This window comes from Nansenia antarctica (genome assembly GCF_963989245.1).
Source record: "Nansenia antarctica genome assembly, chromosome: 5".
In the NCBI taxonomy this organism is placed as follows: domain Eukaryota; kingdom Metazoa; phylum Chordata; class Actinopteri; order Argentiniformes; family Microstomatidae; genus Nansenia; species Nansenia antarctica.
The window spans coordinates 48776804-48798629 of NC_137690.1; the positions used below are offsets into that span (position 1 = coordinate 48776804).

At 44.1% G+C, this 21826-nt stretch overlaps 2 protein-coding genes across 2 annotated transcripts in view; both read right to left on the reverse strand.

The window, feature by feature from the left end:
• Positions 1 to 4654: 4654 nt before the first annotated feature.
• On the reverse strand, positions 4655 to 12103 carry LOC308158088 (extracellular calcium-sensing receptor-like; the record flags this gene model as incomplete). The annotated part of the gene is made up of 11 exons (XM_080531683.1): positions 4655 to 5077; positions 5205 to 5486; positions 5900 to 6093; positions 6397 to 6520; positions 8039 to 8248; positions 8469 to 8957; positions 9364 to 9552; positions 10261 to 10440; positions 10707 to 10786; positions 11047 to 11162; positions 11835 to 12103. 11 exons carry the CDS (start codon positions 12101 to 12103, stop codon positions 4655 to 4657), a joined length of 2556 nt encoding a protein of 851 aa, XP_080387809.1.
• A 4119-nt stretch (positions 12104 to 16222) lies between these two features.
• Positions 16223 to 21826, reverse strand: part of plch1 (phospholipase C, eta 1) — a gene marked incomplete at both ends in the record, with an annotated part of 76840 nt that continues 71236 nt past the window's right edge. Inside the window, 2 exons of the mRNA XM_080531685.1 lie at positions 16223 to 19131; positions 20485 to 20902. Of these exons, the coding sequence (XP_080387811.1) occupies positions 16223 to 19131; positions 20485 to 20902 (3327 nt within the window). The remainder of the gene's footprint in view (positions 19132 to 20484; positions 20903 to 21826) is intronic.

Below are 21826 nucleotides of genomic sequence, written 5' to 3' on the forward strand. Positions count from 1 at the left end.
CTGCAAACTGCGACACTTTAAATGAATGTGCAATAACACTATGTGCAATATGACAACCCTCGGGTACATAAGGTTCAGAGATAGGAAATGTTAGAATAGGTATAGCATAGCATAGAGTACAGCACAGTGTTTTATTTGTATAGTATAGTATAGTGGATAGTGTACATAGCCTTTATTTATGTAAACCAGCTCTTTTCCCTTCTTGTTTTTAGTTTTTTTTTCCTAGCACCAGGGGAGCCCCCCCTCCCAAATTTCGTTGTTTGGTACCTGTACTATATCAATGACAATAAAGACCATTCATTAATAAAAATATTTAATTAATATAATAATATTAATCCGAAACAGTTTTGACGTGGTCGTCATCGTGGTTTTGATCTACAGGGGGATGAATCATCTCAGATTCCTGTTTCCTTCTGCTTAAAAAGTATTTGATAGAACCATCATATCATATTTGATAGAACCATCATATCATGTGAAATAACACAGCATTTATTCTGTTTCTGCTCTATGATTGAGCTGCCACATGCACTCTGGAAAGAATGAAGAATGAATTAATGTAATTTGTCATCGAATAAAACATTCTGACTTCAAGCTGCTGAAAAGTGTTTTTATTAAACTGGAAGAATTGACCATTGTATTTAATCAACAGAATGTAACTGAATTACACACTAATTAACAGTTTCTAATTGAATTACCTTGGCTTTGAGGAGGGAGAACTATATTGCTGATTGTAAAGAGGAGAATTGTAGTGATTCATTAAGTACAGTATATCTCAAAAGTGAGTACACCCTTTAGATTTTTGCAAATATTCTGTCATATCCTTATACTATCTTAATTAAACTTTGATATAACTTAAAATAGTCAGTGTGCTGCTTGAATAACAGTATAGATTTATTGTCCATTGAAAATTACTCAGTACACAGCTGTTAATGTCTAAACAGCTGGCAACAAAAGTGAGTACACCCCATAGTGAACATGTCTAAATTGTGCCCAAAGTGTCAATATTTTGTGTGACCACCATTGTTATCTAGCACTGCTTTAACCCTCCTGGGCATGGAATTCACCAGAGCTGCACAGGTTGCTTCTGGAATCTTCTTCCACTCCTCCATGACGACATCACGGAGCCCACGGATGTTGGACACCTTGCACTCCTCCACCTTCCTCTTGAGGATGCCCCACATGTGCTCAATAGGGTTTAGGTCTGGAGACATACTTGGCCAGTCCATCACCTTAACCGTCAGCTTCTTCAGCAAGGCCGTTGTCATCTTGGAGGTGTGTTTAGGGTCATTATCATGTTGGAAAACTGCCCTACGGCCCAGTTTCCGAAGAGAGGGGATCATGCTCTGCTGCTGTATGTCACAGTATATATTGGAATTCATGTGTCCCTCAATGAAATGCAGCTCCCCAGTGCCGTCAGCACTCATGCAGCCCCAGACCATGATGCTGCCACCACCATGCTTGACTGTAGGCAAAACACATGTCTTGGTACTCCTCACCAGGGTGCCGCCACATACGCCGGACACCATCTGACCCAAACAGGTTTATTTTGGTCTCATCAGACCACAGGACATGGTTCCAGTAACTCATGTTCTTGGATTCATTGTCTTCAGCAAACTGTTTGCGGGCTTTCTTATGCATCGGTTTCAGAAGAGGCTTCTGTCTGGGGCGACGGCCATACAAACCGATTTGATGCAGTGTGCGGCGTATGGTCTGGCCACTGACAGGCTGACATCCCACTTCTGCAACCTCTGCAGCAATGCTGGAAGCACTCGCACGTCTATTTTTGGAAACCAACCTCTGGATATGACGCTGAGCACGTGGACTCAACTTCTTTGGTCGACCCTGGCGAGGCCTGTTCCGAGTGGAACCTGTCCTGGAAAATGATCTTAGCCACTGTGCTGCAACTCATTTTCAGGGTGTTGGCAATCTTCTTATAGCCAAGGCCATCTTTGTGAAGCGCAATAATAACATTTTTCAGCCGCTCAGAGAGTTCCTTGCCCTGAGGTGCCATGTTGTCCAGCATTCAGAGAGAATTGTGCCCAAAACACCACATTTAACAGCCCTGCTTATCACTTACACCTGAATCCTTGTAACACTAACGTATCACATGACACCAGGGCGGGAAAACAACATCATTGGGCACAATTAGGACATTTTCACTATGGGGTGTACTCACTTGTGTTGCCAGCTGTTTAGACATTAACAGCTGTGTACTGAGTAATTTTCAAAGGACAATAAATCTATACTGTTATTCAAGCAGCACACTGACTACTAGGGATGCTCCGATCTGGATTTTTGGGGCCGATACCGATCACCGATTTTTTCCCTCAAGATCAACCGATACCGATACCGATTTGTTTTTTAATACATAACTGTAGGCCTACTGACTGGATAGCCTACATATTTTTTGCTTTTTAGACAAAAGTTTTGATCCATTAGGCACCAAGCAAATGCAAGCCCATTTTTATGGCATAGTAAAGGTCTGGCCTATCACCCAGTTAGGGCCTGAAGCCCAAGTCAGTCGATATGGCTGTATAAAAGACATCATAAACGTGGCCTTCATGGTTTACATACTGTTACGTCCTCCTATGTTTTCTGTTCAGTTATCTGTCTTCCCCAGGAAAAATAAAAATAAAAAAAAATAATCGGTTTTTGCGATCGGCCATTTTTGCCGATCACCGATCGAGTCATTTGGAGTGAAATCGGCCGATTTAAATCGGTGGCCGATAAATCGGAGCATCCCTACTGACTACTTTAAGTTATATCAAAGTTTCAGTAGGATAATGTTATCCCCTGAAAGGATATAACAGAATATTAGCAAAAATCTAAAGGATGTACTCACTTTTGAGATATACTGTACTGTAACAGGTGAAAATACTCAGCTATTGTTTTTAGTCAATGTTTGGCCTTTTAGAGACAGTAGACTTTTTTTTACTTCTGTAGTTTGGTACTTGTTTTACTCTTAGACTTACAAGTCGGTAACATATACTGTGCTGTTTGTATACATTTTACAATATGTTCTGTTCTGCTTTATGTGTATCAGTCTTGATTAAAATAAAGTATACAGTCGTATAGATAGTAGTTCATAGCATCTTAGATCGTGTTAGATCATCCCACAGAAGTTGGTTAACAAGATAAGGTGAGGTTGAGAAACAGCCAGAAACATTGTCACTAATTATATGCCCATATAAAAATCCTTGGGCATCAAACACTCAATTAACTTGTAAGTAAGTAAAGCTTTATTTATATAGCACCTTTCATACAAGAAATGCAGCTCAAAGTGCTTTACAACAGGAATAAGAACATAAAGTGAATATAAAAACATATATAAAAACATATACATGCATAGAATGAATATAAAAGCAGGGGAAAACACTAAAAAGAAAAGGTAAAGATCTAACTTTCCATATCCCTTTCATCTCCCTACCTTACACAGTCTTTCTGAACTTCCCACTGGCTTTCCACCAGCACCACAAACAGTTTTTTTGGAAAAGGTCTGTCTCAGTCTCTGTGGACGTTCTCAGTCTCTGTGTACGTTCTCAGTCTCTGTGGACGTTCTCAGTCTCTGTGTACGTTCTCAGTCTCTGTGTACGTTCTCAGTCTCTGTATACGTTCTCAGTCTCTGTGTACGTTCTCAGACGTTCTCAGTCTCTGTGTACATTCTCAGTCTCTGTGTACGTTCTCAGTCTCTGTGGACGTTCTCAGTCTCTGTGTACGTTCTCAGTCTCTGTATACGTTCTCAGTCTCTGTGTACGTTCTCAGTCTCTGTGTACGTTCTCAGTCTCTGTATACGTTCTCAGTCTCTGTGTACGTTCTCAGACGTTCTCAGTCTCTGTGTACATTCTCAGTCTCTGTGTACGTTCTCAGTCTCTGTGGACGTTCTCAGTCTCTGTGTACATTCTCAGTCTCTGTGTACATTCTCAGTCTCTGTGTACGTTCTCAGTCTCTGTGTACGTTCCCAGTCTCTGGGTACGTTCTCAGTCTCTGCAAGACCTTGCACCAAAAATCCAACTACTCAGTATCAACATTGCAGTTTCTTTCTTTTGCACACCTCTTTCAACTAGTCAGTCTGTGTACGTGAATATAAGAGCAGGGGAAAACAGTAAAAAGAAAAGGTAAAGAAAATACAATAAAAATGTATTTTAAAAAGGGCAAACTTGTATATTAAATTGTTAACAGTTGGGAGGTGAACAATTGTGATAACAGCAATACTTGGCTCAAGAGGTCAAAGGGCTTGCAGATGGAGTGGTCCACAAAATGTGACAAACTATGAGGCAACCCTGTTAAAGCCATGAGAATATTTTAAAACATGTTAAGACATCGGTGAGAAATCTGATAATGTCACCCGCACAGCACATTGGTGAGGTCATTAAGATATTTGACTATGATAATATCAAACCTGAAACCATCTACTGACATGGGATAAGGGTGAGCCGTCATTAGGGTGAAAGGCAACAATACTACTCAGACAATGAAATTACATAAAAGTAGCATTTCCATGACTTCAACTGGACTTACTCAGATATTACTACGTACTATAGTAGTACGACAAGTTGAAAAGTTCACATCCAAAACTAGGGCCATGAAAAGAAACAAAATGGCTGTCTCTGTGAGAGAACCCTTTTCAAAACTGTTTCTTAAGAGTGTTTCGCAACTATTTGGCCATCATTTGTTTCTTGGTGTTTTTCTCCGGTCTGAGGAGGATGATGAAACATTTGGGAGCGAAGATGCAGAGCAGCAGCCCATAACTGGAGGCCAGGATGGCGAAGATCTCCACGGAAACCGTGTATTTCCCTGGGGAGCTCACGTAGGCGGGCACGAAGGCCACCCACACGGCACAGAAGATCAGCATGCTGAAGGTGATGAGCTTGGCCTCGTTGAAGTTGTCAGGGAGTTTCCTGGCCAGGAAGGCCAGGAGGAGGCAGAGGGAGGCCAGCAGGCCGATGTAGCCCAGGACCAGAGAGAAGCCAGCCACAGAACCCACAGCACACTCCAGGACCACCTTTAATCCTTTAAAGCCATGTTCTTTGTGAGGCACAGGAGGCCTTAGGGAAAGCCACACGGCACAGATGATCACCTGTATTTACACACACACAGCAATTATCACATTGATTAATTTATGTATTGATAACTCAATCAATCAATTACTTAATACGTTTTTGTTTCATTATCTTAAATTTAAGCACCATAGTCAAGCACCACACCTGTATGCAGGTAAAGAGGCAGACACTTCCTCTCTGCTGACCTGGGCCGAACCACCTCATCAGAGCACCGGCACCAGGCCTGGCTGAGCGGAACACAGCCAGAACCACAATGGTTTTGACCAGGAGGCAGGAGAGGCAGAGGACGAAGCTGACCGCAAACGCAGCCTGCTGGAACCGACACGCCCACACAGACGGACGGCCAATGAACACCAGCGAGCACAGGAAGCAGAGCTTGAGTGACAGGAGAAGCAGGAAGCTAAGCTCTGAGTTGTTGGCGCGCACCTGGATTGACATGGATAACGGCATCAAAGACAGGTTCAGGTTCACTTGCCATTTGTCTCCCTGCTGGAAAGAGATGAAGAAGTAAACGGAGTGGAACCCATGTACTCTTCCTACTCTCTCTAATTCTCCTTAACCTCTTAAACGCCTTGCCCTATTTAACTAATCTCTGCCTAAAAAGCAGACCCAAACTAAGCTGCTGATAACATTATAAATATAATCAAATGCAAAAGCAGGCAGAATGCCATTAGGTAACACCTTGAAATCTTGTGTGGATATGCTCAGATCATAGTTCAGAATAACATACTTCACCTGACAAGGAGATTAAGTAAACAATAATCAAACTAATAATCAAATTAAAGCAGAATTTGGGCCCAATGATGGGCCTGTGGAGCTTTGTCAATATGCGGCCTCACCAGAGGAGTGTGGCGATGGTACAGGAAGACCAGGAACACTGCAGCTGTCGCCATGGCGCCGGACACAGCAGCTGTTGTCAGGGTGACACCCATGGTGTCGTTGAAGGAGAGGAAATCCAGCTGCTGAGGGACACAGGTTGTCTTCTGGCTGTTTGACCAGAACTCTAGAGGACAGATCTCACAACGTAGGGAACCTGGAGGGGTGAGAGAGGCAGAGAGAGAGAGAAAGAGAGAGAGGGGTAGAAGGAGAGATATGTAGAGACAGAATTCATAGAGGAACACATTCTCACAGATTAACTAACATGTCAGTTTATACTGAGTATCTGCCACAGAAACATTCAGTAACACAAACAGATTACGCAGTTTATTGTTATGGTGCTGCAGGCCAATATGGTACTGGTACTGTACATGAATATGAACCTGAAGCTAAGGAAACAGTCAAATGTCCACAGGGCTCATGCATGAGTTTCTATTGTCCTAGATGACATGATCCTCACCAGTCTCATTGCTGACCTCCCCCTCAGCACAGGGGATGCAGTCGAAGCAGCAGACAGGCTCTCCCTTCCTCCTGGCCTCACGGGTGCCTGGGGGGCAGCTGTCACTGCACACTGACACAGGAACCTGCCACACACAAGGATGTCATATCCCGAACACATAACCACAATCATCTCAAAGTTGTCCACATTTAGATTTCGCAGACAAGGCTTAAGACTAGTCCAGTATTAAATCACACTTGCAAAGGAAAGTCTCCACTGAGGATGTAAGAACAAAAAGTGTACTGACTTTAATGACGTTGATATGACAGTAGTGAGAAATGTTATTGAGGGAATTTCTAAACCATTAACCTACATCTGTAACTTAATCATTCTGTAATCATTCCAAAAAGGTTTATTTCCAGATCAAATTAAAATAGCACATTAACATTAAGCATTAACAAACTAAACTGTCAAAAAGCATTTCAGTAATAAATAAAGCAAAGCAGGTTCTGGATCAGAAATCACTCCACATTATCTACTGTTCACTAGTTTTACCATATCTAAATTACTGTGTGGAGGTCTGGAGCAATAACTACAACAGTTCAATTCACTATCTATTCTCCAAAAAAGAGCAATATGGATAATTCACAATGTCGGATATCTAGAATACACTAACCCATTATTCTTACAGTCAAAATGACTAAAACGTACAGATATTGTTACATACCAGCACAATTAATGTTTAAAGCTAAAAATAACCTACTACCAGGATATATTAAAAAATTGTTCAGTGATCGAGAGGGGGGTTATAATTTAAGGGGAATTTTTTATTTCAAAACACACAGTATTCATACCACCAGGAAAGGGTTTTGTATATCAATCTGTGGAGTGAAGCTGTGGAACTGTTTGAATGTGGAGTTTAAGCAATGTCCAAACATAATCCAGTTTAAAATAAGGTATAAAAACATGGTCTTCATAATGTATAGGGATGATGGGGGGGCTGATAATCACAAGGTGTTTACAGGGGTTATTGTTTATTTATTATCATTTATCATTTGGGTTCCTAAATATGTCTTCTTTATTTTATTTGTTAATGTAATTAAGTATGTAAATATGATTTTGAGTTTTGGGTACGCAGTATTTGTATATATTATGAGATTGTATTAATTTGTGCGTTGAACAGGAAGCATCTTTATGATTTATGGAGAACGGGAGGGATTGAATACATTCTCACTCCTTCTCAAATATGTGAAAAAAAAGTTAAATGTGCAATAATTTCTTTTGCTTTATGCTTTTTAATTCTATAAGTTTTGTTTTTTTGTTTTCTGTTATATTCATTATTGTTGCTGTTTTCCACATATTTGAAATAAACATCTCAATCAATCAATCAGGATGCTTTTTAATCTGCTTTTTAATCTGCGTCCATGAAACCAGCCCTTAATTTGACAATGAAATGAGTAGATATACATTTCAATACAATTAAATCAATCACTCATGTTTTGAAGTCATGTACATGATCCCTTTATCCACCCTAAATCCAGATAGCAGATAATACTCTAAACAAAGACATAATAGAAACATTAAAAACAAAAACAAATAAGGCTTAAATGAATTAATTAATAGTAGCCAAGAATTTGACCACTATTTTTTTCGTCCTGGTCACCTGATTGAATCCGGTGTTCCACTGGATGGTTGATTCGTTTATATGGAGATGTGACCTTTCGACTTGGCCAATCCTGACGAGTTTCAGTAACCCCTGAGGTGTGGTTTGCCAGTTGACAAGGTCATACACAGCTGGGATGTCGGCACCCTGGAAGTAAAACTCCTCTCCAAGAGCAGTGGTAAAGTTCACCTGATTCAGATGCTGCAGCAGCTGAGGGAATAAAAACATTAAAATAAGTGATACTGATAAGACACACTATAACCTACCACCAAGAGGCAGTCACACATACACCCTGGCACAAATGATCAGCAGCAACTAGCCCATTTTGCATTTAAGTCATTCACTCATGATCTTGGTGGTTCCACTAGTAAGTCCAGCAAGATTCTATTGAATGCTTATAGCCAGTCATAAAGTAATTCCCAGGCTGTACCTCCGCTGGGCTGATGTCGTGAGAGGGGGAGCAGGTGGAGCTTCTGCCCCGGGGAGGTTTGTCTCTCTGGGGGCAGGACAGCAGGCGGTGGAGGGCATGGGCCGCAGCGTACACAGCCAGGTAGACGTTATAGGTCACCCTCAGTTGGGAGGTGTCAGTGAAGGGGCTCTGAACCCCCTCCAGAGTCTCTGCCCCACTGCAGGGAGGAAGGGGAGGGACCGGATGTGGGGTGGAATCGGAACGTGTGGTGTGTGTGTGTGCTGCCTCAGGGCTACATCCAAACTCATCTTCCCAGAGTTCTCTCAACAGCACGTCACCAGGACGACGGGATGGAAGCAGACTTCGAAGGTGAGCCTCGAAGCCGGGCATGGGTGCGCTTCGAATAGCCACCCCCAAAACGCCACGGGCAACCTCAAAGAGGGCGGGGTTTCTCAGGAGATCTCCACTGGTACTCCAAGCCTCACTGGCCAGGAAATGCCTGTCTGTCACCTAGGATGAGATGGGTAACGATTAGACAGTGACAGAAGGGCTCCCAGGCAGGGGGTCTTGCTGCTCTTAGAGCCTAATGGAACTCCCACTGCATGTATCTGAAAGACTGACCACCTGTTTGCCATACAGCCCTCGATTTAAAAAATGTTTTTGCTTTATTGGGATAGACGCAGTAGACATTAACAGTAAGGATGGGTGAGACACACACACAAAGTGTGTATAAACTCTCCCTTCCTTGATATCTGCCACTACTTGATCTCTCTCTCTGTCTCACGCCCTTTTTATCTCTCTCTCTCTCTCTCTCTCTCTCTCTCTCTCTCTCTCTCTCTCTCTTTCTCTCTCTCTCTCTCTCTCTCTCTCTCTCTCTCTCTCTCCCCCCTTCTCTCTCTCTCTCTCCCTCTCTCACATTGATGCGGGCCAACTCCAGGAGGAACGTCCCCACATCCGTGTACCAGGCGAAGATCAGGATCACCCGAGCGGTGGAGGCCTGGACCACGGCCGCCATCCGGGCCACATCTCTCGCCAGGGTCGCCCGGGAGAACGTCTCGAAGAACGCCAGGCACACCCCCGTCCCCTGAATCTCCTCCTGAAACACCTGGGGATTGAATATGAAGACAGGAAACATAGGAAAGAGTGAGGGAAGAACTTAAAACATATATGATATTATATATATTATATTATTAACACGTGTATTTATTATACACATATTTTATTACACATGTACAAATGTGGCAGGGGAGCTGGGCAAAAAACATTTAACAGGATTCCATGACACACATGTTCATAAAAAAAGAGAAGAATCTGCAATACTAAAATATACTACAATACTACAATATACTATAATATCCTGCAATACTACAATATACTGCAATATACTACAATACTATAATAAAATACAATACTATCATATATTACAATACTACAGTACTATAATATACTACAATACAATACTATCATATATTACAATACTACAGTACTATACTATACTACAACACAATACTATAATATATTACAATACTACAGTACTATAATATACTACAATACAATACTATACTACAATACAATAATATAATATATTACAATACTACAGTACTATAATATACTACAATACAATACTATATTACAATACTACAGTACTATAATAAACTACAATACAATACTATAATATATTACAATACTACAGTACTATAATATACTACAATACTATAATATATTACAATATTACAATACTATAATATACTACCATACTGTATATGTTATTCTGGAGGAATGAGATCTACCTGGATGGAGGAATAACATCTACCTGGATGGCCAGGCGACCATAGTCGTTGTCTACAGCCACGGCGCCGACCCAGGTCCAGTGGAAGCGCTTGGCGAGCTGGGCCATGGTCCGGGCCTGGTACGCATCACTGGGAATGGTTCTGAAGAAGTTAGGGAACGCCCGTCTGTCACTGAGGCAGGCACAGCTGGCCTGATAGCTGATCTGAGGGAAACATGGGGGGAGGAGGGGGCGGGAGTTTTAACAAAAAGTATCACAAAAAACATAATGGTAATAGACAAAAGCCAATTAGGTTATTATGTTCTCTGAATAAAATCACAGATATTCTTTTCAGACATGGCCTCCTGAATGTTGATTTTGTTTTCACAAGAAACATAATGGTAATAGACCAAAAACAATTAGGACGCTGTCTGAATAAAAATCTCAGATAACCTTCTCAGACTTTACTTCCTCAATGTATTGAGACCTACCACAGGCACGGAGAGGGGCCCCAGGGTTCTGGCCAGTATGATGCTCTGAGTGGAGGACGCATCACCGATGACCAGGGGAACTGAGGCGTCAGTAGATGTCCACGCTGGAGAGTACAGAAACAAGCCAAGTGTATCTTTTAGCGACACTTCAGTCAGGTGAGATCTTTCCTTGTTTCATCAAGGAATTAGGTTAGTGGGGAAACTAAACCCGTACCTCTGTGCCCTCCAATGTGGCCAGACAGTGTCAACTCAGGACGGGGCTCTGAGGAGACTAAACAGCTGTGGTTTCCTCCGCCTACCAAAGACAGTGCGTTCCGAAGGGACATGGGATGACGACTACAGCTGTCCAGGATACGGTAGCCCAGCCTCATCCCCGGTAGTAAGACAGGGCTACGGTTAATTTCATCCACAGCAAACACCATAGCATGCGCCCACTTTAACGGTACCCCCTGGAGCCTGAAGCCATGGAGATACGTTTGGGAGGGAAACAGGAGAGACACACACAGTACAATCAAGACGTGAAATTGAACGTTCTGTAATGTGACCCTGTAAAGAGATAATCATCATAAATGTGATTGAGAGGAAAACACTCCTCAAATAGAATGAAATAACAGTCAACAAAATGAAGTGATCATGTCAAGTAACAGATGAGAAAGTCTAAGCATAGTGGCAACACATAAAACAAATTAGAAATAAAAAAAGAAATCCATTGTAAAAGGATTTTGTCTTGAAGACAGATTTGCATCAAGGTGGGGGCAGGATCTTAACAAAAGCATCAAACCTTGGCATGAAACGTTTATTATTTTTCAAATAATTTCCAATTCACATTATGATTCTGCATAGCAACATGTTAAGAGGAAAACAAGGCTGAAGAATACAAAACAGAAGAAAGATTAAAATCAGGAAAACTACAGTTCTGAAAACTTGACAGTTTCACTAAAATGCAAAACAAAAGGAAAGCACAGTAAATAAAACAAATCACTGCTCAAACCCTTTTTAGTAGGCTATCATTTTAATGTTGTATAATTACATGGACATTTCCAGTGAGATCCAGTTAACAAGAGAAATCTGTCCAGACTTTTTTTTTTTTTTTTACTAAAAAAAGGGGTGAACAGACAGCAGACTTACTTGACACAGGGTTTGAGGTCTGGGGGTTCAGTGAAGCGGTGGTCTAAAGCAGGAGGCTGGTTGTGGAAGGCGAAAAGACCACCGATCACCACATCTCCCTCCTGGGAGAGACCAGGCTCATCTGAGCGATCCCACCGTGAACACATGGTCACCTGAACCCCCCTGTCTACCATCCCGACCCCTGACCCCACCACCCACACCAGGAGCAGGGAGAGGCCAGAGAACTGCCCCCCAAGGATGGGCTGCACTATTATGGGTAGCAGGTACATGAGCTCAGATGTAATTAGTACTATACTTATACTATTTGTTTTTTCACAAAACAAATACTACTTTTACTATTTAGTAGCCGGGGCAGAATCTAAACCGCCAGAAATTACTTTAAATTAGTAATAATAATAATAATAATAATAATAATAATAATAATAATAATAATAAGAATAAGAATAACAATAATAATAATAATAAGAAGAAGAAGAAGAACAATAATAACAATAAAAATAATAAGACAGTGGAATTAAACCAGATTAATTAAACATACAGATGACCATTATGATAATAAATTAAAAAAAGGCATTGCAGGCAGATTTTAAAAAAGAAGGCAGATCGGCGCCTGGCCAACATAAAATATCAACCTCCCTTCTTGTCTTTCAGCAGCAGGAGAGAAAAGAAAATTGGTTCTGGTGCATCGATTCCCCCACAGCTGCTAACCTTGTCCTACGTGAGTGTCTCGAAGAACGCCAGACACACACCTGGATCCCTCCCAGAAACACCTGGTGGTTCAATATGAAGGGAAGAAAGAGAGGAAGAAAAAAAGGGTAGAACAGCATCAGAAAATATTATTTACCATATCCAAACATGGCACGTAAATTAGAGAGAAAAACATTAAACAGGATTCCCAGACACACAAAAAAGAAGAAGAATCTGCAACACAGAATACAACACTGTATATGCTCGCAAAGGCGTTATGAATAAAGGGTTTGCTGTTTGGCCAAGTACAGAAACTAACCAGCTTTCTTACCTGTTGCCCTTGTAAAACAAATTAGATATGAATAGAGACCACCCTCTCACCCTTCAGATGCTGACCTAGCAGTTTTAAACAAGTAACATTTCCCCCTCACCTTTCATTAGGCACACACAACCCTGAACAAACAGTCTGACCAGGCAAACAGCCACTCAGTGTACAGTACAGTACACCCGTCTCCCCCTCCTCTGACCCAGTGGAAGGTAAGGGACGGAGATTATATACTGTAAGCTCCATACAGGCTACAGAGGGCAGGGAGTAAACAAGATGTTTTCCGTGCGTGAGTGCGTGCATGCAGAATAATGGAGGCCTTACTTTGAAAAATATGTTTTTTGAAGTGAGGGAAATCGCTAAGGGAGGGTGATGATGGGGGTAGAGGAGTGTGTGTGTGTGTGTGTGTGTGTGTGTCAGTCAAGGATGAAGGAGGTAGAAGTGAGCATAAAGGGAGCATCTGTTAGATCTGTATCACCAAGAAATAAAGAGTGTGGTGCACACTTTTGTTCCAGTCTAGCACTAACACCTGAGTGATTTTTTTTATTATCGAGAAACAGAAGCAAGGTTGTTGACCGCTGGCCTTTTTAACAATGGTTTGATATCAGTAACACAGCGTTTAATGCGTGTGTGTCAGAGCAGAGAGCTGCGGGCCTATGGCCGCAGGTGTGGCATCTGTCAGCTCCATTACTGTTAATTTCACAAGCAATTAGATCCCATTATCTTCACGCACCGAGGCAACAACAGAGGAGTTGGAGGGGGGCCATATGTGCGTGTGGGTGTGTGTGTGTGTGTGTGTGTGTGTGTGCCATGGCTAAAGCAGCAGTCCTACATAGTACCTCAGGAGCTGAGAGAGAGATGGAGAGAGGGAGAGGAAAAGGAAGAACCAAGATAGTAACTGGAGACAGTTTGATTGGCTTTGTTCAGGTGTAAATGTTTCTGGATTTTATTGCAGTAGTAGGAAAATGCTCACAGTCATCTGATGAGCGACCATACAAAGAACAAAGAAAATAGGATGGGGGTTAACACTGAAAAGAAGAATACAAAAACTGCATTGTTGCCCGGTTTAAAACCCCTGTCCTTATCTTCTTATTGTGTGTGTGTCTGTGTGTGTGTGTGTGTGTGTGTGTGTGTGTGTGTCTGTCTGTGTCTGTCTGTGTTTGTGTCTGCTACTGTATTTGAAACTGTCCTTCTGAAATAAAAAAACTATTAAATCCAGTCCCTAAAATAAATCCTTTTTGCAGTGTGTATCACGGCAATTATAAAAATAAAATAATTTAAACTCCAAAAGTTTAAACTATGCAACCGTGTTTAAAATCTCAGCATTCACAGCTAACAAGAGAGCAAGCAAGTCAGCAAGTATTGCATCCAATAATGCAAGCAAGTCTATATTCTGTATTGCATTCAATGAATCTATTGTTCTGTGCAAAGGTAGTAGGACACAGAAACGTCTAGAGACTGGTGATACGATGACGATTAACATGCGGGAAAAAAACATACACTCACTGTATTCATCTTCACTCAGCTCATTTATCGACTACAACCCAACACCTTAGATTAAAAACAGATGTGCAGCAGAATATGTACAAACAACAAAAACATACAAAGAACACCAACAGGAGAAGGAAGACTTGATCAATTAAGATCTCTGATAATACCAATCCCTTAAAAGTGACTGTTTGATAATACTACACATTTATTTTTGCTTCATAGTACTGTAAATGCAGTTAGTTTAAACAGGAAGTAGAACCACAGGAACAAACAGGACGGGAACCATAGAGTTACGAATATATAAACCCAAGAGGACGCACTCCTTTAAATATGCTTTGATTCCATGGGAAGGGCCATGACAGTGTCCATTTTAACTAATTCAGTGCCATGGGTGTCAACATTCTAGAGTGCCAAGGGTGACTTTATTTAGAAAAAAAAGCCTAAATTATGATACTTAGTTTTGGAGCCAATCAAAGTATTGTTGTGAGGTAAATACCACATAAAACACTTGTCACTCTAGATAGTGAGTTTTCCAGAATTATTTGTCAGTTAATGAGTTAAAGGACCAATCTGTGATTCAAACAACAACGAACGGTCTCCCCGCCACTGTTTTGTAAAACAGCTGAGAGATTGGGCTGGAGAAATGTAGCTCTCAAATTAATAGACAGACTGACCATAGATTAGAATTATAATGGTTTGAATGCATTGAAGGTATACAGTGTTTGTTTACAAATATGTACAATTACATTGTTGTAGAGTATATGTGATATGATTGGCTAAAACTGTGTTCCAAGCCATGCATTAATCTCTGACAATCACACAGCTGAGGAAGGGGTGCTGGGCAGTTAAGGGTTAACATACCGTGTGCCAGCCCGACGGCTTTTCAAAACAAAGCCACAAAACCACAATGTCAATACCTCAAACCTAAAATACATACAGTATCTAACATGCTAGGACAGTAATAACACTACCCCAATGGATGTCATACTAGTTTCACTGTCATTTTCTAGTTAAACTGATAGGTAGCATCTGAGAAATGCTAGCAAGCCTATTACAAGGCTTTCCCATAAAAGTCCCAAAATGGATCTACCAATCTCAGATTCCCACCTTAAAGTAGTACATTTTATGGATGCATGCTGTCTGACTTACGAATGTAGTCGTCACTCCCATTTCCCAACATTTATCATTTACTGGTCCTCATTGGTGGTAACATGCACCTGAGAACCATTTACAGATGCTGATCTTTGCCCAACCCAAAGCAAGTCCCAGAACATTTGACTACATTAAAATGGTGGCAGACTGTCATGGTGCTCCCCATGCCGTCTCATAAGCAATGAATAGGATAGATAGGAAGTGCTTTCTCTCGAATTTCTATAGTAACTCTATGACAGGAACATGTACATCAAAGTAGCAAATCGTTGTGATAAGACATCTGTACCCAAGGTCATTGTGTCATGTGACATTTACATCCTCATCAAAACATACTGTAGACTCAAAGAATGACCAGTAGGAATTCACACTCAGTTCAGGAAGTACATTTACATTATGACTGTCAGACCAGGAAGTGTAAACACTGGAAGTACATTGGACAGCCCAAACAGGAAGTACATGTTTCCAGTCATAACCAGGAAGTATGTTGATGATCAGGAAGTTACACCTGACAGTCAAGACAGAGGATATTGTCATAACCTGTCATATCAATGATGAGACTAAGCAGGGTTTGACAAATATGAACCAATGTCATCAAAGAAACCCGAGAGTATACACATAGTAGAAGCCAATCAGTCATTCAATCATTTAATTCAGTTCCTCCCAGTGCCAATACACTCAAACCATGAGATTCATGACACCACCACACCACATCCGTCGTAACCAGGAAGTGGAGCTACAGTCTAAGCAGGAAGAATACCTCAGCCTCTGAGGAGGGGCAGGAGGAGGAGTAGGAGTCTGTGTGCAGCAATGAATCATCAGCATAGTACTGATCTCCATATTGGTCTCCGAGTCCATACCGCAGGGTTGTACATGCACCCTCGGGTAGCCCTCTGTCCTCCAGCTCGTCCAGGTACCCTGCTATATAGGAGCCCGTAGAGTGTCTGTTCACTGGCGGGTTCTGCGTCGCCGCTTTGTTCCGCAGCACGACCCCTCCGGCGCCGATCCCTGACGACCCCCCCCGGGGCTTCAGAGCCTCCTGCTGCCTCTCGCGGGCGCGGCTGTTGATGTGACGCACCCGGGTCTGGCTGCGGGAGGAGAGGCGGCGGGAGAGAAGCGGAGGGGAATCGTCAGGTTCTCCCGGAACGGTCTTTGAGAGATTCGGGGGGGGTTTTGGTGGCAGGAGGAGGGGTTTGGGGGGTAACTGGGACAGCCGGGGTGGCTGCGTCCGCTTGTCTTGTTCAAGACCGTCCCCCTCCAGGGTGACGAGCTTCCGCAGCTGCTCGGTGAGCGGGTCGGAGGACTGCGGTCGCTGGGTCAGACCCCCAAGGCCCGGCCCCCCTAACCTCCTGCGGTCCCTCATACCGGGGGTGATGAAGCTCCGGCTGATGATGTTGTATTTACTCTGGAAGTTGCAGGATATGTCCTCAGACGTCAGGTCACCCAGCGACTTGGACTTGCAGGGGCTGGGGGCTTTGGAGGCCTTGTGGCCAGGCTGAGGGGCGGCAAGGGAGGGGCAAAAACGGGGTTGCGATGGGGCGCTGGCAGGGTAGGGCTGAGATAGCTGCTGAGTGTTGTTCTGGAAGTCGGTGTGGGGCTGGTGAGGACTCTGACTGTAGGGTTGGTGCTGGGTCTGGCTATCGGTGTGACTCTGGGGGTAGGGTTGGGCTTGAGTGTAGTGGGAGACGGAGGGTGCTGAGGAGGGGGTGAAGCAGTCGTAGTCCTGCTGGCTGTAGACCATGTCACAGTCAGAGCTGGGGGAGTATAAGAACTTGTCTCTGGAGAGGCTCATACACCCACCAGACAGGCCAGGGAGACAGTGAGAGGAAGAGAACCCATTCTGGAAGCACTCTACCTCCCCACTCTCCAGAGGTCTGTCCCTTGTCCTACCCTGGTAGCTTCTGTCTGGGGCAGGACCGCTGTAGCTGTGCTGCTGGGTATAGACTCTGCTGAAGTCTCTGCCTCTGTCGCTACCTCTGCTGTTGTCACAGGACAGCTCAGTTCTACTGTGTGGGGAGGGGCAGCTGTTCAGGCGCAGTGGACTGGGGTTGGAGGGTTTGGTGTCCATGTGTCTGCGAAAGGGGGAGGGTAGGGATTCTGGGCCATTTGAAGGGCCATGGCGAGGGGACGGCTGGTGTGAGGGCTGGTTCAGGGACGACGGACATTGTGAGCGATGGACTTGGGCTGCGAAGTATAGAGGGGGCTGATGTTGGGGCACGTGGCTTGGAGGGGACGAGTTATTTTGGTAAATGGCATGACGTTTGGTGGGGCTTGGCGGTCCCCATGCGGGCTTGTATCGCGGAGAGGTCAGCGTCCTCTCCAGCGAGTCCTCGTCCACATTAATCTCCACCTCCATCAAACTACTTCCTGCTGAGTCCTGGCACAAGAGGAAATTGTCCCGGTTTACAGAGGAGCACATATAACTCCCCGACACCCCCGACTCCCCTTCTGACCCCAGTCCTGTACGCTCGTACACATAGCTGTGCACCTCCTCCGCCGCCCCCACATCCTCCACCAAACCCCTCTGTGTGTGTGTGCCCACCCAGCCTGTTGTGACCCTTGAACCCAGACGAGGAGGGACTTTGGCTGGGGAGGGATTCAGGCTGCCCGAGGGGGTGCTCTCCTCTGAGCCCGCCTGAATGTTCCGGATGGTCTGCTCCCTCAGGTTGTAAACTGAGACCGGGGACAACACCTCCTCATCCAGGATGGTGTAGACCTCCTCCTGCTCTGTGGTCTCTGGGCTGGAGAAGAGGATGGGCTCAAGACCCTTGTGGGAAATCTTCTGGGGTGAAAGGGGGTCCTGGCTTTGACGGTTGGGGGTCTGAGTTGCCTTTCGTGGTGTGATAGGGCCATTCATTGCATTTAAGTGGTTAAGGATTTGAGTTGTCACGTGAGGCGAAATGGGATCTTCTCTTGCCTTGTGAAGGGAGGCTGGGTTCTGTGAGTCCTGATATGGCATGGTAGAGTCCTGGGTTGCGTTATAAGTAGTGCTGGAGTCATTGTTAGCAGGATGGGGAAGGAGAGGACTGGACAGTACGCTGACAATGCGGGGGTCAAAGTTCACATCGCCGTTCATGGACACCATTGTGAGGTCAGCAGTGAGGTCAAACTGGCCGATCAGAGCAGAGATAGAGCCACAAGTGTCGTTCTCGTTACCCAGGGAGACGGCGTCGATGAGTCGTGATATGGTGCTGTCCTGTAGGGAGACAGTACTCTGCACGTCGGAATGGTCCATCTCGAGAGGGGAGAGGGGGGGCACTGAGGGAACAGAGGAGGAGGAGGAGGATGCTGGAGTGTGTGTTGTACTGATTGAGGCCGTCTCTGGTGTGTTTGATCTCTTCTGGTTGCTCTCAGTAGGTGAGTATGAAGAGTTGGTCTCCATTTCTGTGGAATCTGTCTGGATACACACATCCTCTGCTTTAGTTGATCCATTGACTCTGTCCCTTGGTTGGTCTTTGGAGTAATCTTCTGAGCTTCTTCCTCCTCCACCGATAACTAGGTAGGAGGTCTCCTCTGACCGGTCAGAATCTGTAGTCCTATTGGTGTGATTGGTGGAAAGGGTTGAGGCTCTGGATTTCAGGAAGACTGATGATTCGATGAGGAGGTCCGCGGAGGCAGACCGGGGCAGGTTGAAAGGAGCCGTTCCTATGGAGACAATTCAAGCATCAACTGTCAGTAAAACGAGCCAAATCATCCCACAGCGGAACGTTGAACACAAAGCCAACCAACAACCAAGGAACACATTCCGTCCAGCCAACACAAGCCAATACACAGACGAATGGAATGTACCAACAAATACGACTGTGAAGGGGGAGATTGGAGAATGGGGCTGTGCAGGTAACAAAAGGAAACATCCATTTATTTATTTTTTGGAATTTCGGAGGAGATGGTCAAATGGGATCAATTTGGGCAACAACGATAAGGATATTCCTCTGATAGTAGTTGCACTTGTACAAGTTACATCAAGTGGGTGATGTAATACTGGGATGCTGTTGGATGAGGCAACCTTAGTAGGTGTTTGGGATTACCTGCAGGGACATCCTAGTCAGTTCTCTACTACAGATAAGCACAACAGGGTGAAGGAAGGAACAGAGAAGGCAAGTTAAAGAATTGAGATTGTTTCGTTTTCTGTCCATTCACATGAACCATTGTAAACTAATTTGGAAGAGGATAGAACATTTTACATCAGACGGAAAAGCATAACCTATGTTTCAATAAGAGCGTAACATCCCAACCACAGACACACTTGAAGCATGTCACAAAATAGCGACAAGAGCAAACCAGTGTGACAGCAGCTCGTGAAACCGGGAACAAGTCGCCAACCAATCAAAATGTTCAGACTTTTATTCAGAAAAATCAATGACACACTCTCTAGTCAAGCCAAAACATTGCAATACATGGATTCGGTGAGTAGTCCCCACTACTTAACATTAACTAGATAGTTAATGCAATGCGTTGCAATGTTTTGGCTTGACTAGCGAGTGTGTCATTTCAACAACGCTGAAATGTACTTACACTTTTCAGAATAAAAGTCTGAACGGTCCGTCGGTTGGCGACTTGTTCCCGGTTTCACCAGCTGCTGTCACGATTTACTTTGCGTAGGTAGATAAATGCTGCGTCATACAGTAACAAGCCTTTGGATATGTACAGCATTAATCTACAGAGGAGTGGTGATTCCGGTATCTCCGTTTAGCAGCAAACGTACAGTTGGTTGGTTTGTTGTGTTACTCATAGAGTATCTAATCCCAACAAATCTATACCCAACAAACACTCATTTAGTACATATACAAAGATATATCAAATATCATAAGTCGAAAACTAAATCATCAATACAGTAGTATTGTGTCATTGTCTTGTCAAGGAATGCGGAGGCATGTCAGGTTCCCGCTCTTACTCATCAACAACACCACAGGACTGAGTTTGCAACACATTATATTGTATATCATCATATTGCCATAAGAAAAAACATCTTCGGCCTCAGGCGGAGGGGGCACCCACCTATGACTGTATCTGCTCCCAGGTCGGGCTGCTCTGGAGAGCCGAGGGAGAGCTGTCCCTGCAGAAGCCTCTCCAGAGGCATGGACATGGGCCTGTGAACGAGGGGAGCGCGTGGTGAAGGGCGCTTCTCCACCCCTCCTCCTTCCGATCCCCCTCCTAGCCCCTCCCCTCCAGCCCCCGCCACCACCACCGCCCCCGCCACCGCTGGGCTGCTGTTCTTCCGCAACCCGGTGGAGCTGGAAGACTCCGTCATCTTCATCTTGGTCTTCTTGCGTCCCTTGGCCGGGGCGCTGGCCGTGCGGCGGAGGAGGTGGTCGCTGATGGAGCGTCTACGCCCCGGCAGCACGCCCGGGTGGCTGTTGTCCACCGAATGCTTGGAGCGGTTGAACAAGCCCCTGAAGCCACGCATGTGACGACCCTATGGGAGGGGAGGAGAGCAGGGATGAGAATGAGAGAGAGAGACAGAGAGAGAGTGAGAGAGGGAGAGAGAGAGAGAGGGAGAGAGAGACAGAGAGAGGGGGAAGAGAGAGAGAGGGAGAGAGAGACAGAGAGAGGGGAAGAGAGAGAGAGACAGAGAGGGAGAGAGAGAGGGGGGAGAGAGAGAGACAGAGAGGGAGAGAGAGGGGGGAGAGAGAGACAGAGAGGGAGAGAGAGAGGGATAGAGAGAGAGAGACAGACAGAGAGAGAGAGAGAGAGAGAGAGAGAGTGAGAGAGGTAGGTGGTAGAAGAATGAGAGGGAGTAGGTGAGTGCAAGAGAGTGAGAGACAGCAGTGGGGGTGAACAGAGGAAATTGGTAACAAAGACATTAGAGAGGTTGTAACTAACATTGTATATGAGTACATCAGTGTGCAACATACAGAAATACAAGATGTTTCATGCTTCTCGAACACATCAAGATGTTACAATCAAGATGCAGGCATGCCTGTACTCATGAGACAGATGAACAGTAGACTCTTTGCTCTATTAAAAACATCAGTCAACAAGAACAGATGGACTTCTTTCCATTAACGTAAATTCAGAACATAGATACAGTATCTATGCATCACAACATCATGATCATGTGTCACTATCCATGAACTTTCATTTAATTGTCCACTCGTATATTTTTGACCCATCTAAAACCTTCCTCACTCAATGGTTATGGTCTGTTGACAGTCAGTGAATGAAATGACCACTCAGTTCCTCTACTGTTTTTAATTTTCAAAATATATATATTTTCAAAATGATGATTACTAATGTATTCTTCTAGCATTGCGACTGCCAATGGCACCTGGTCCTAGGATAGATGATTCACTTACTTTGGATAAAAGTGTCTGCTAAATAGTCAACAATGCAAAAAAGT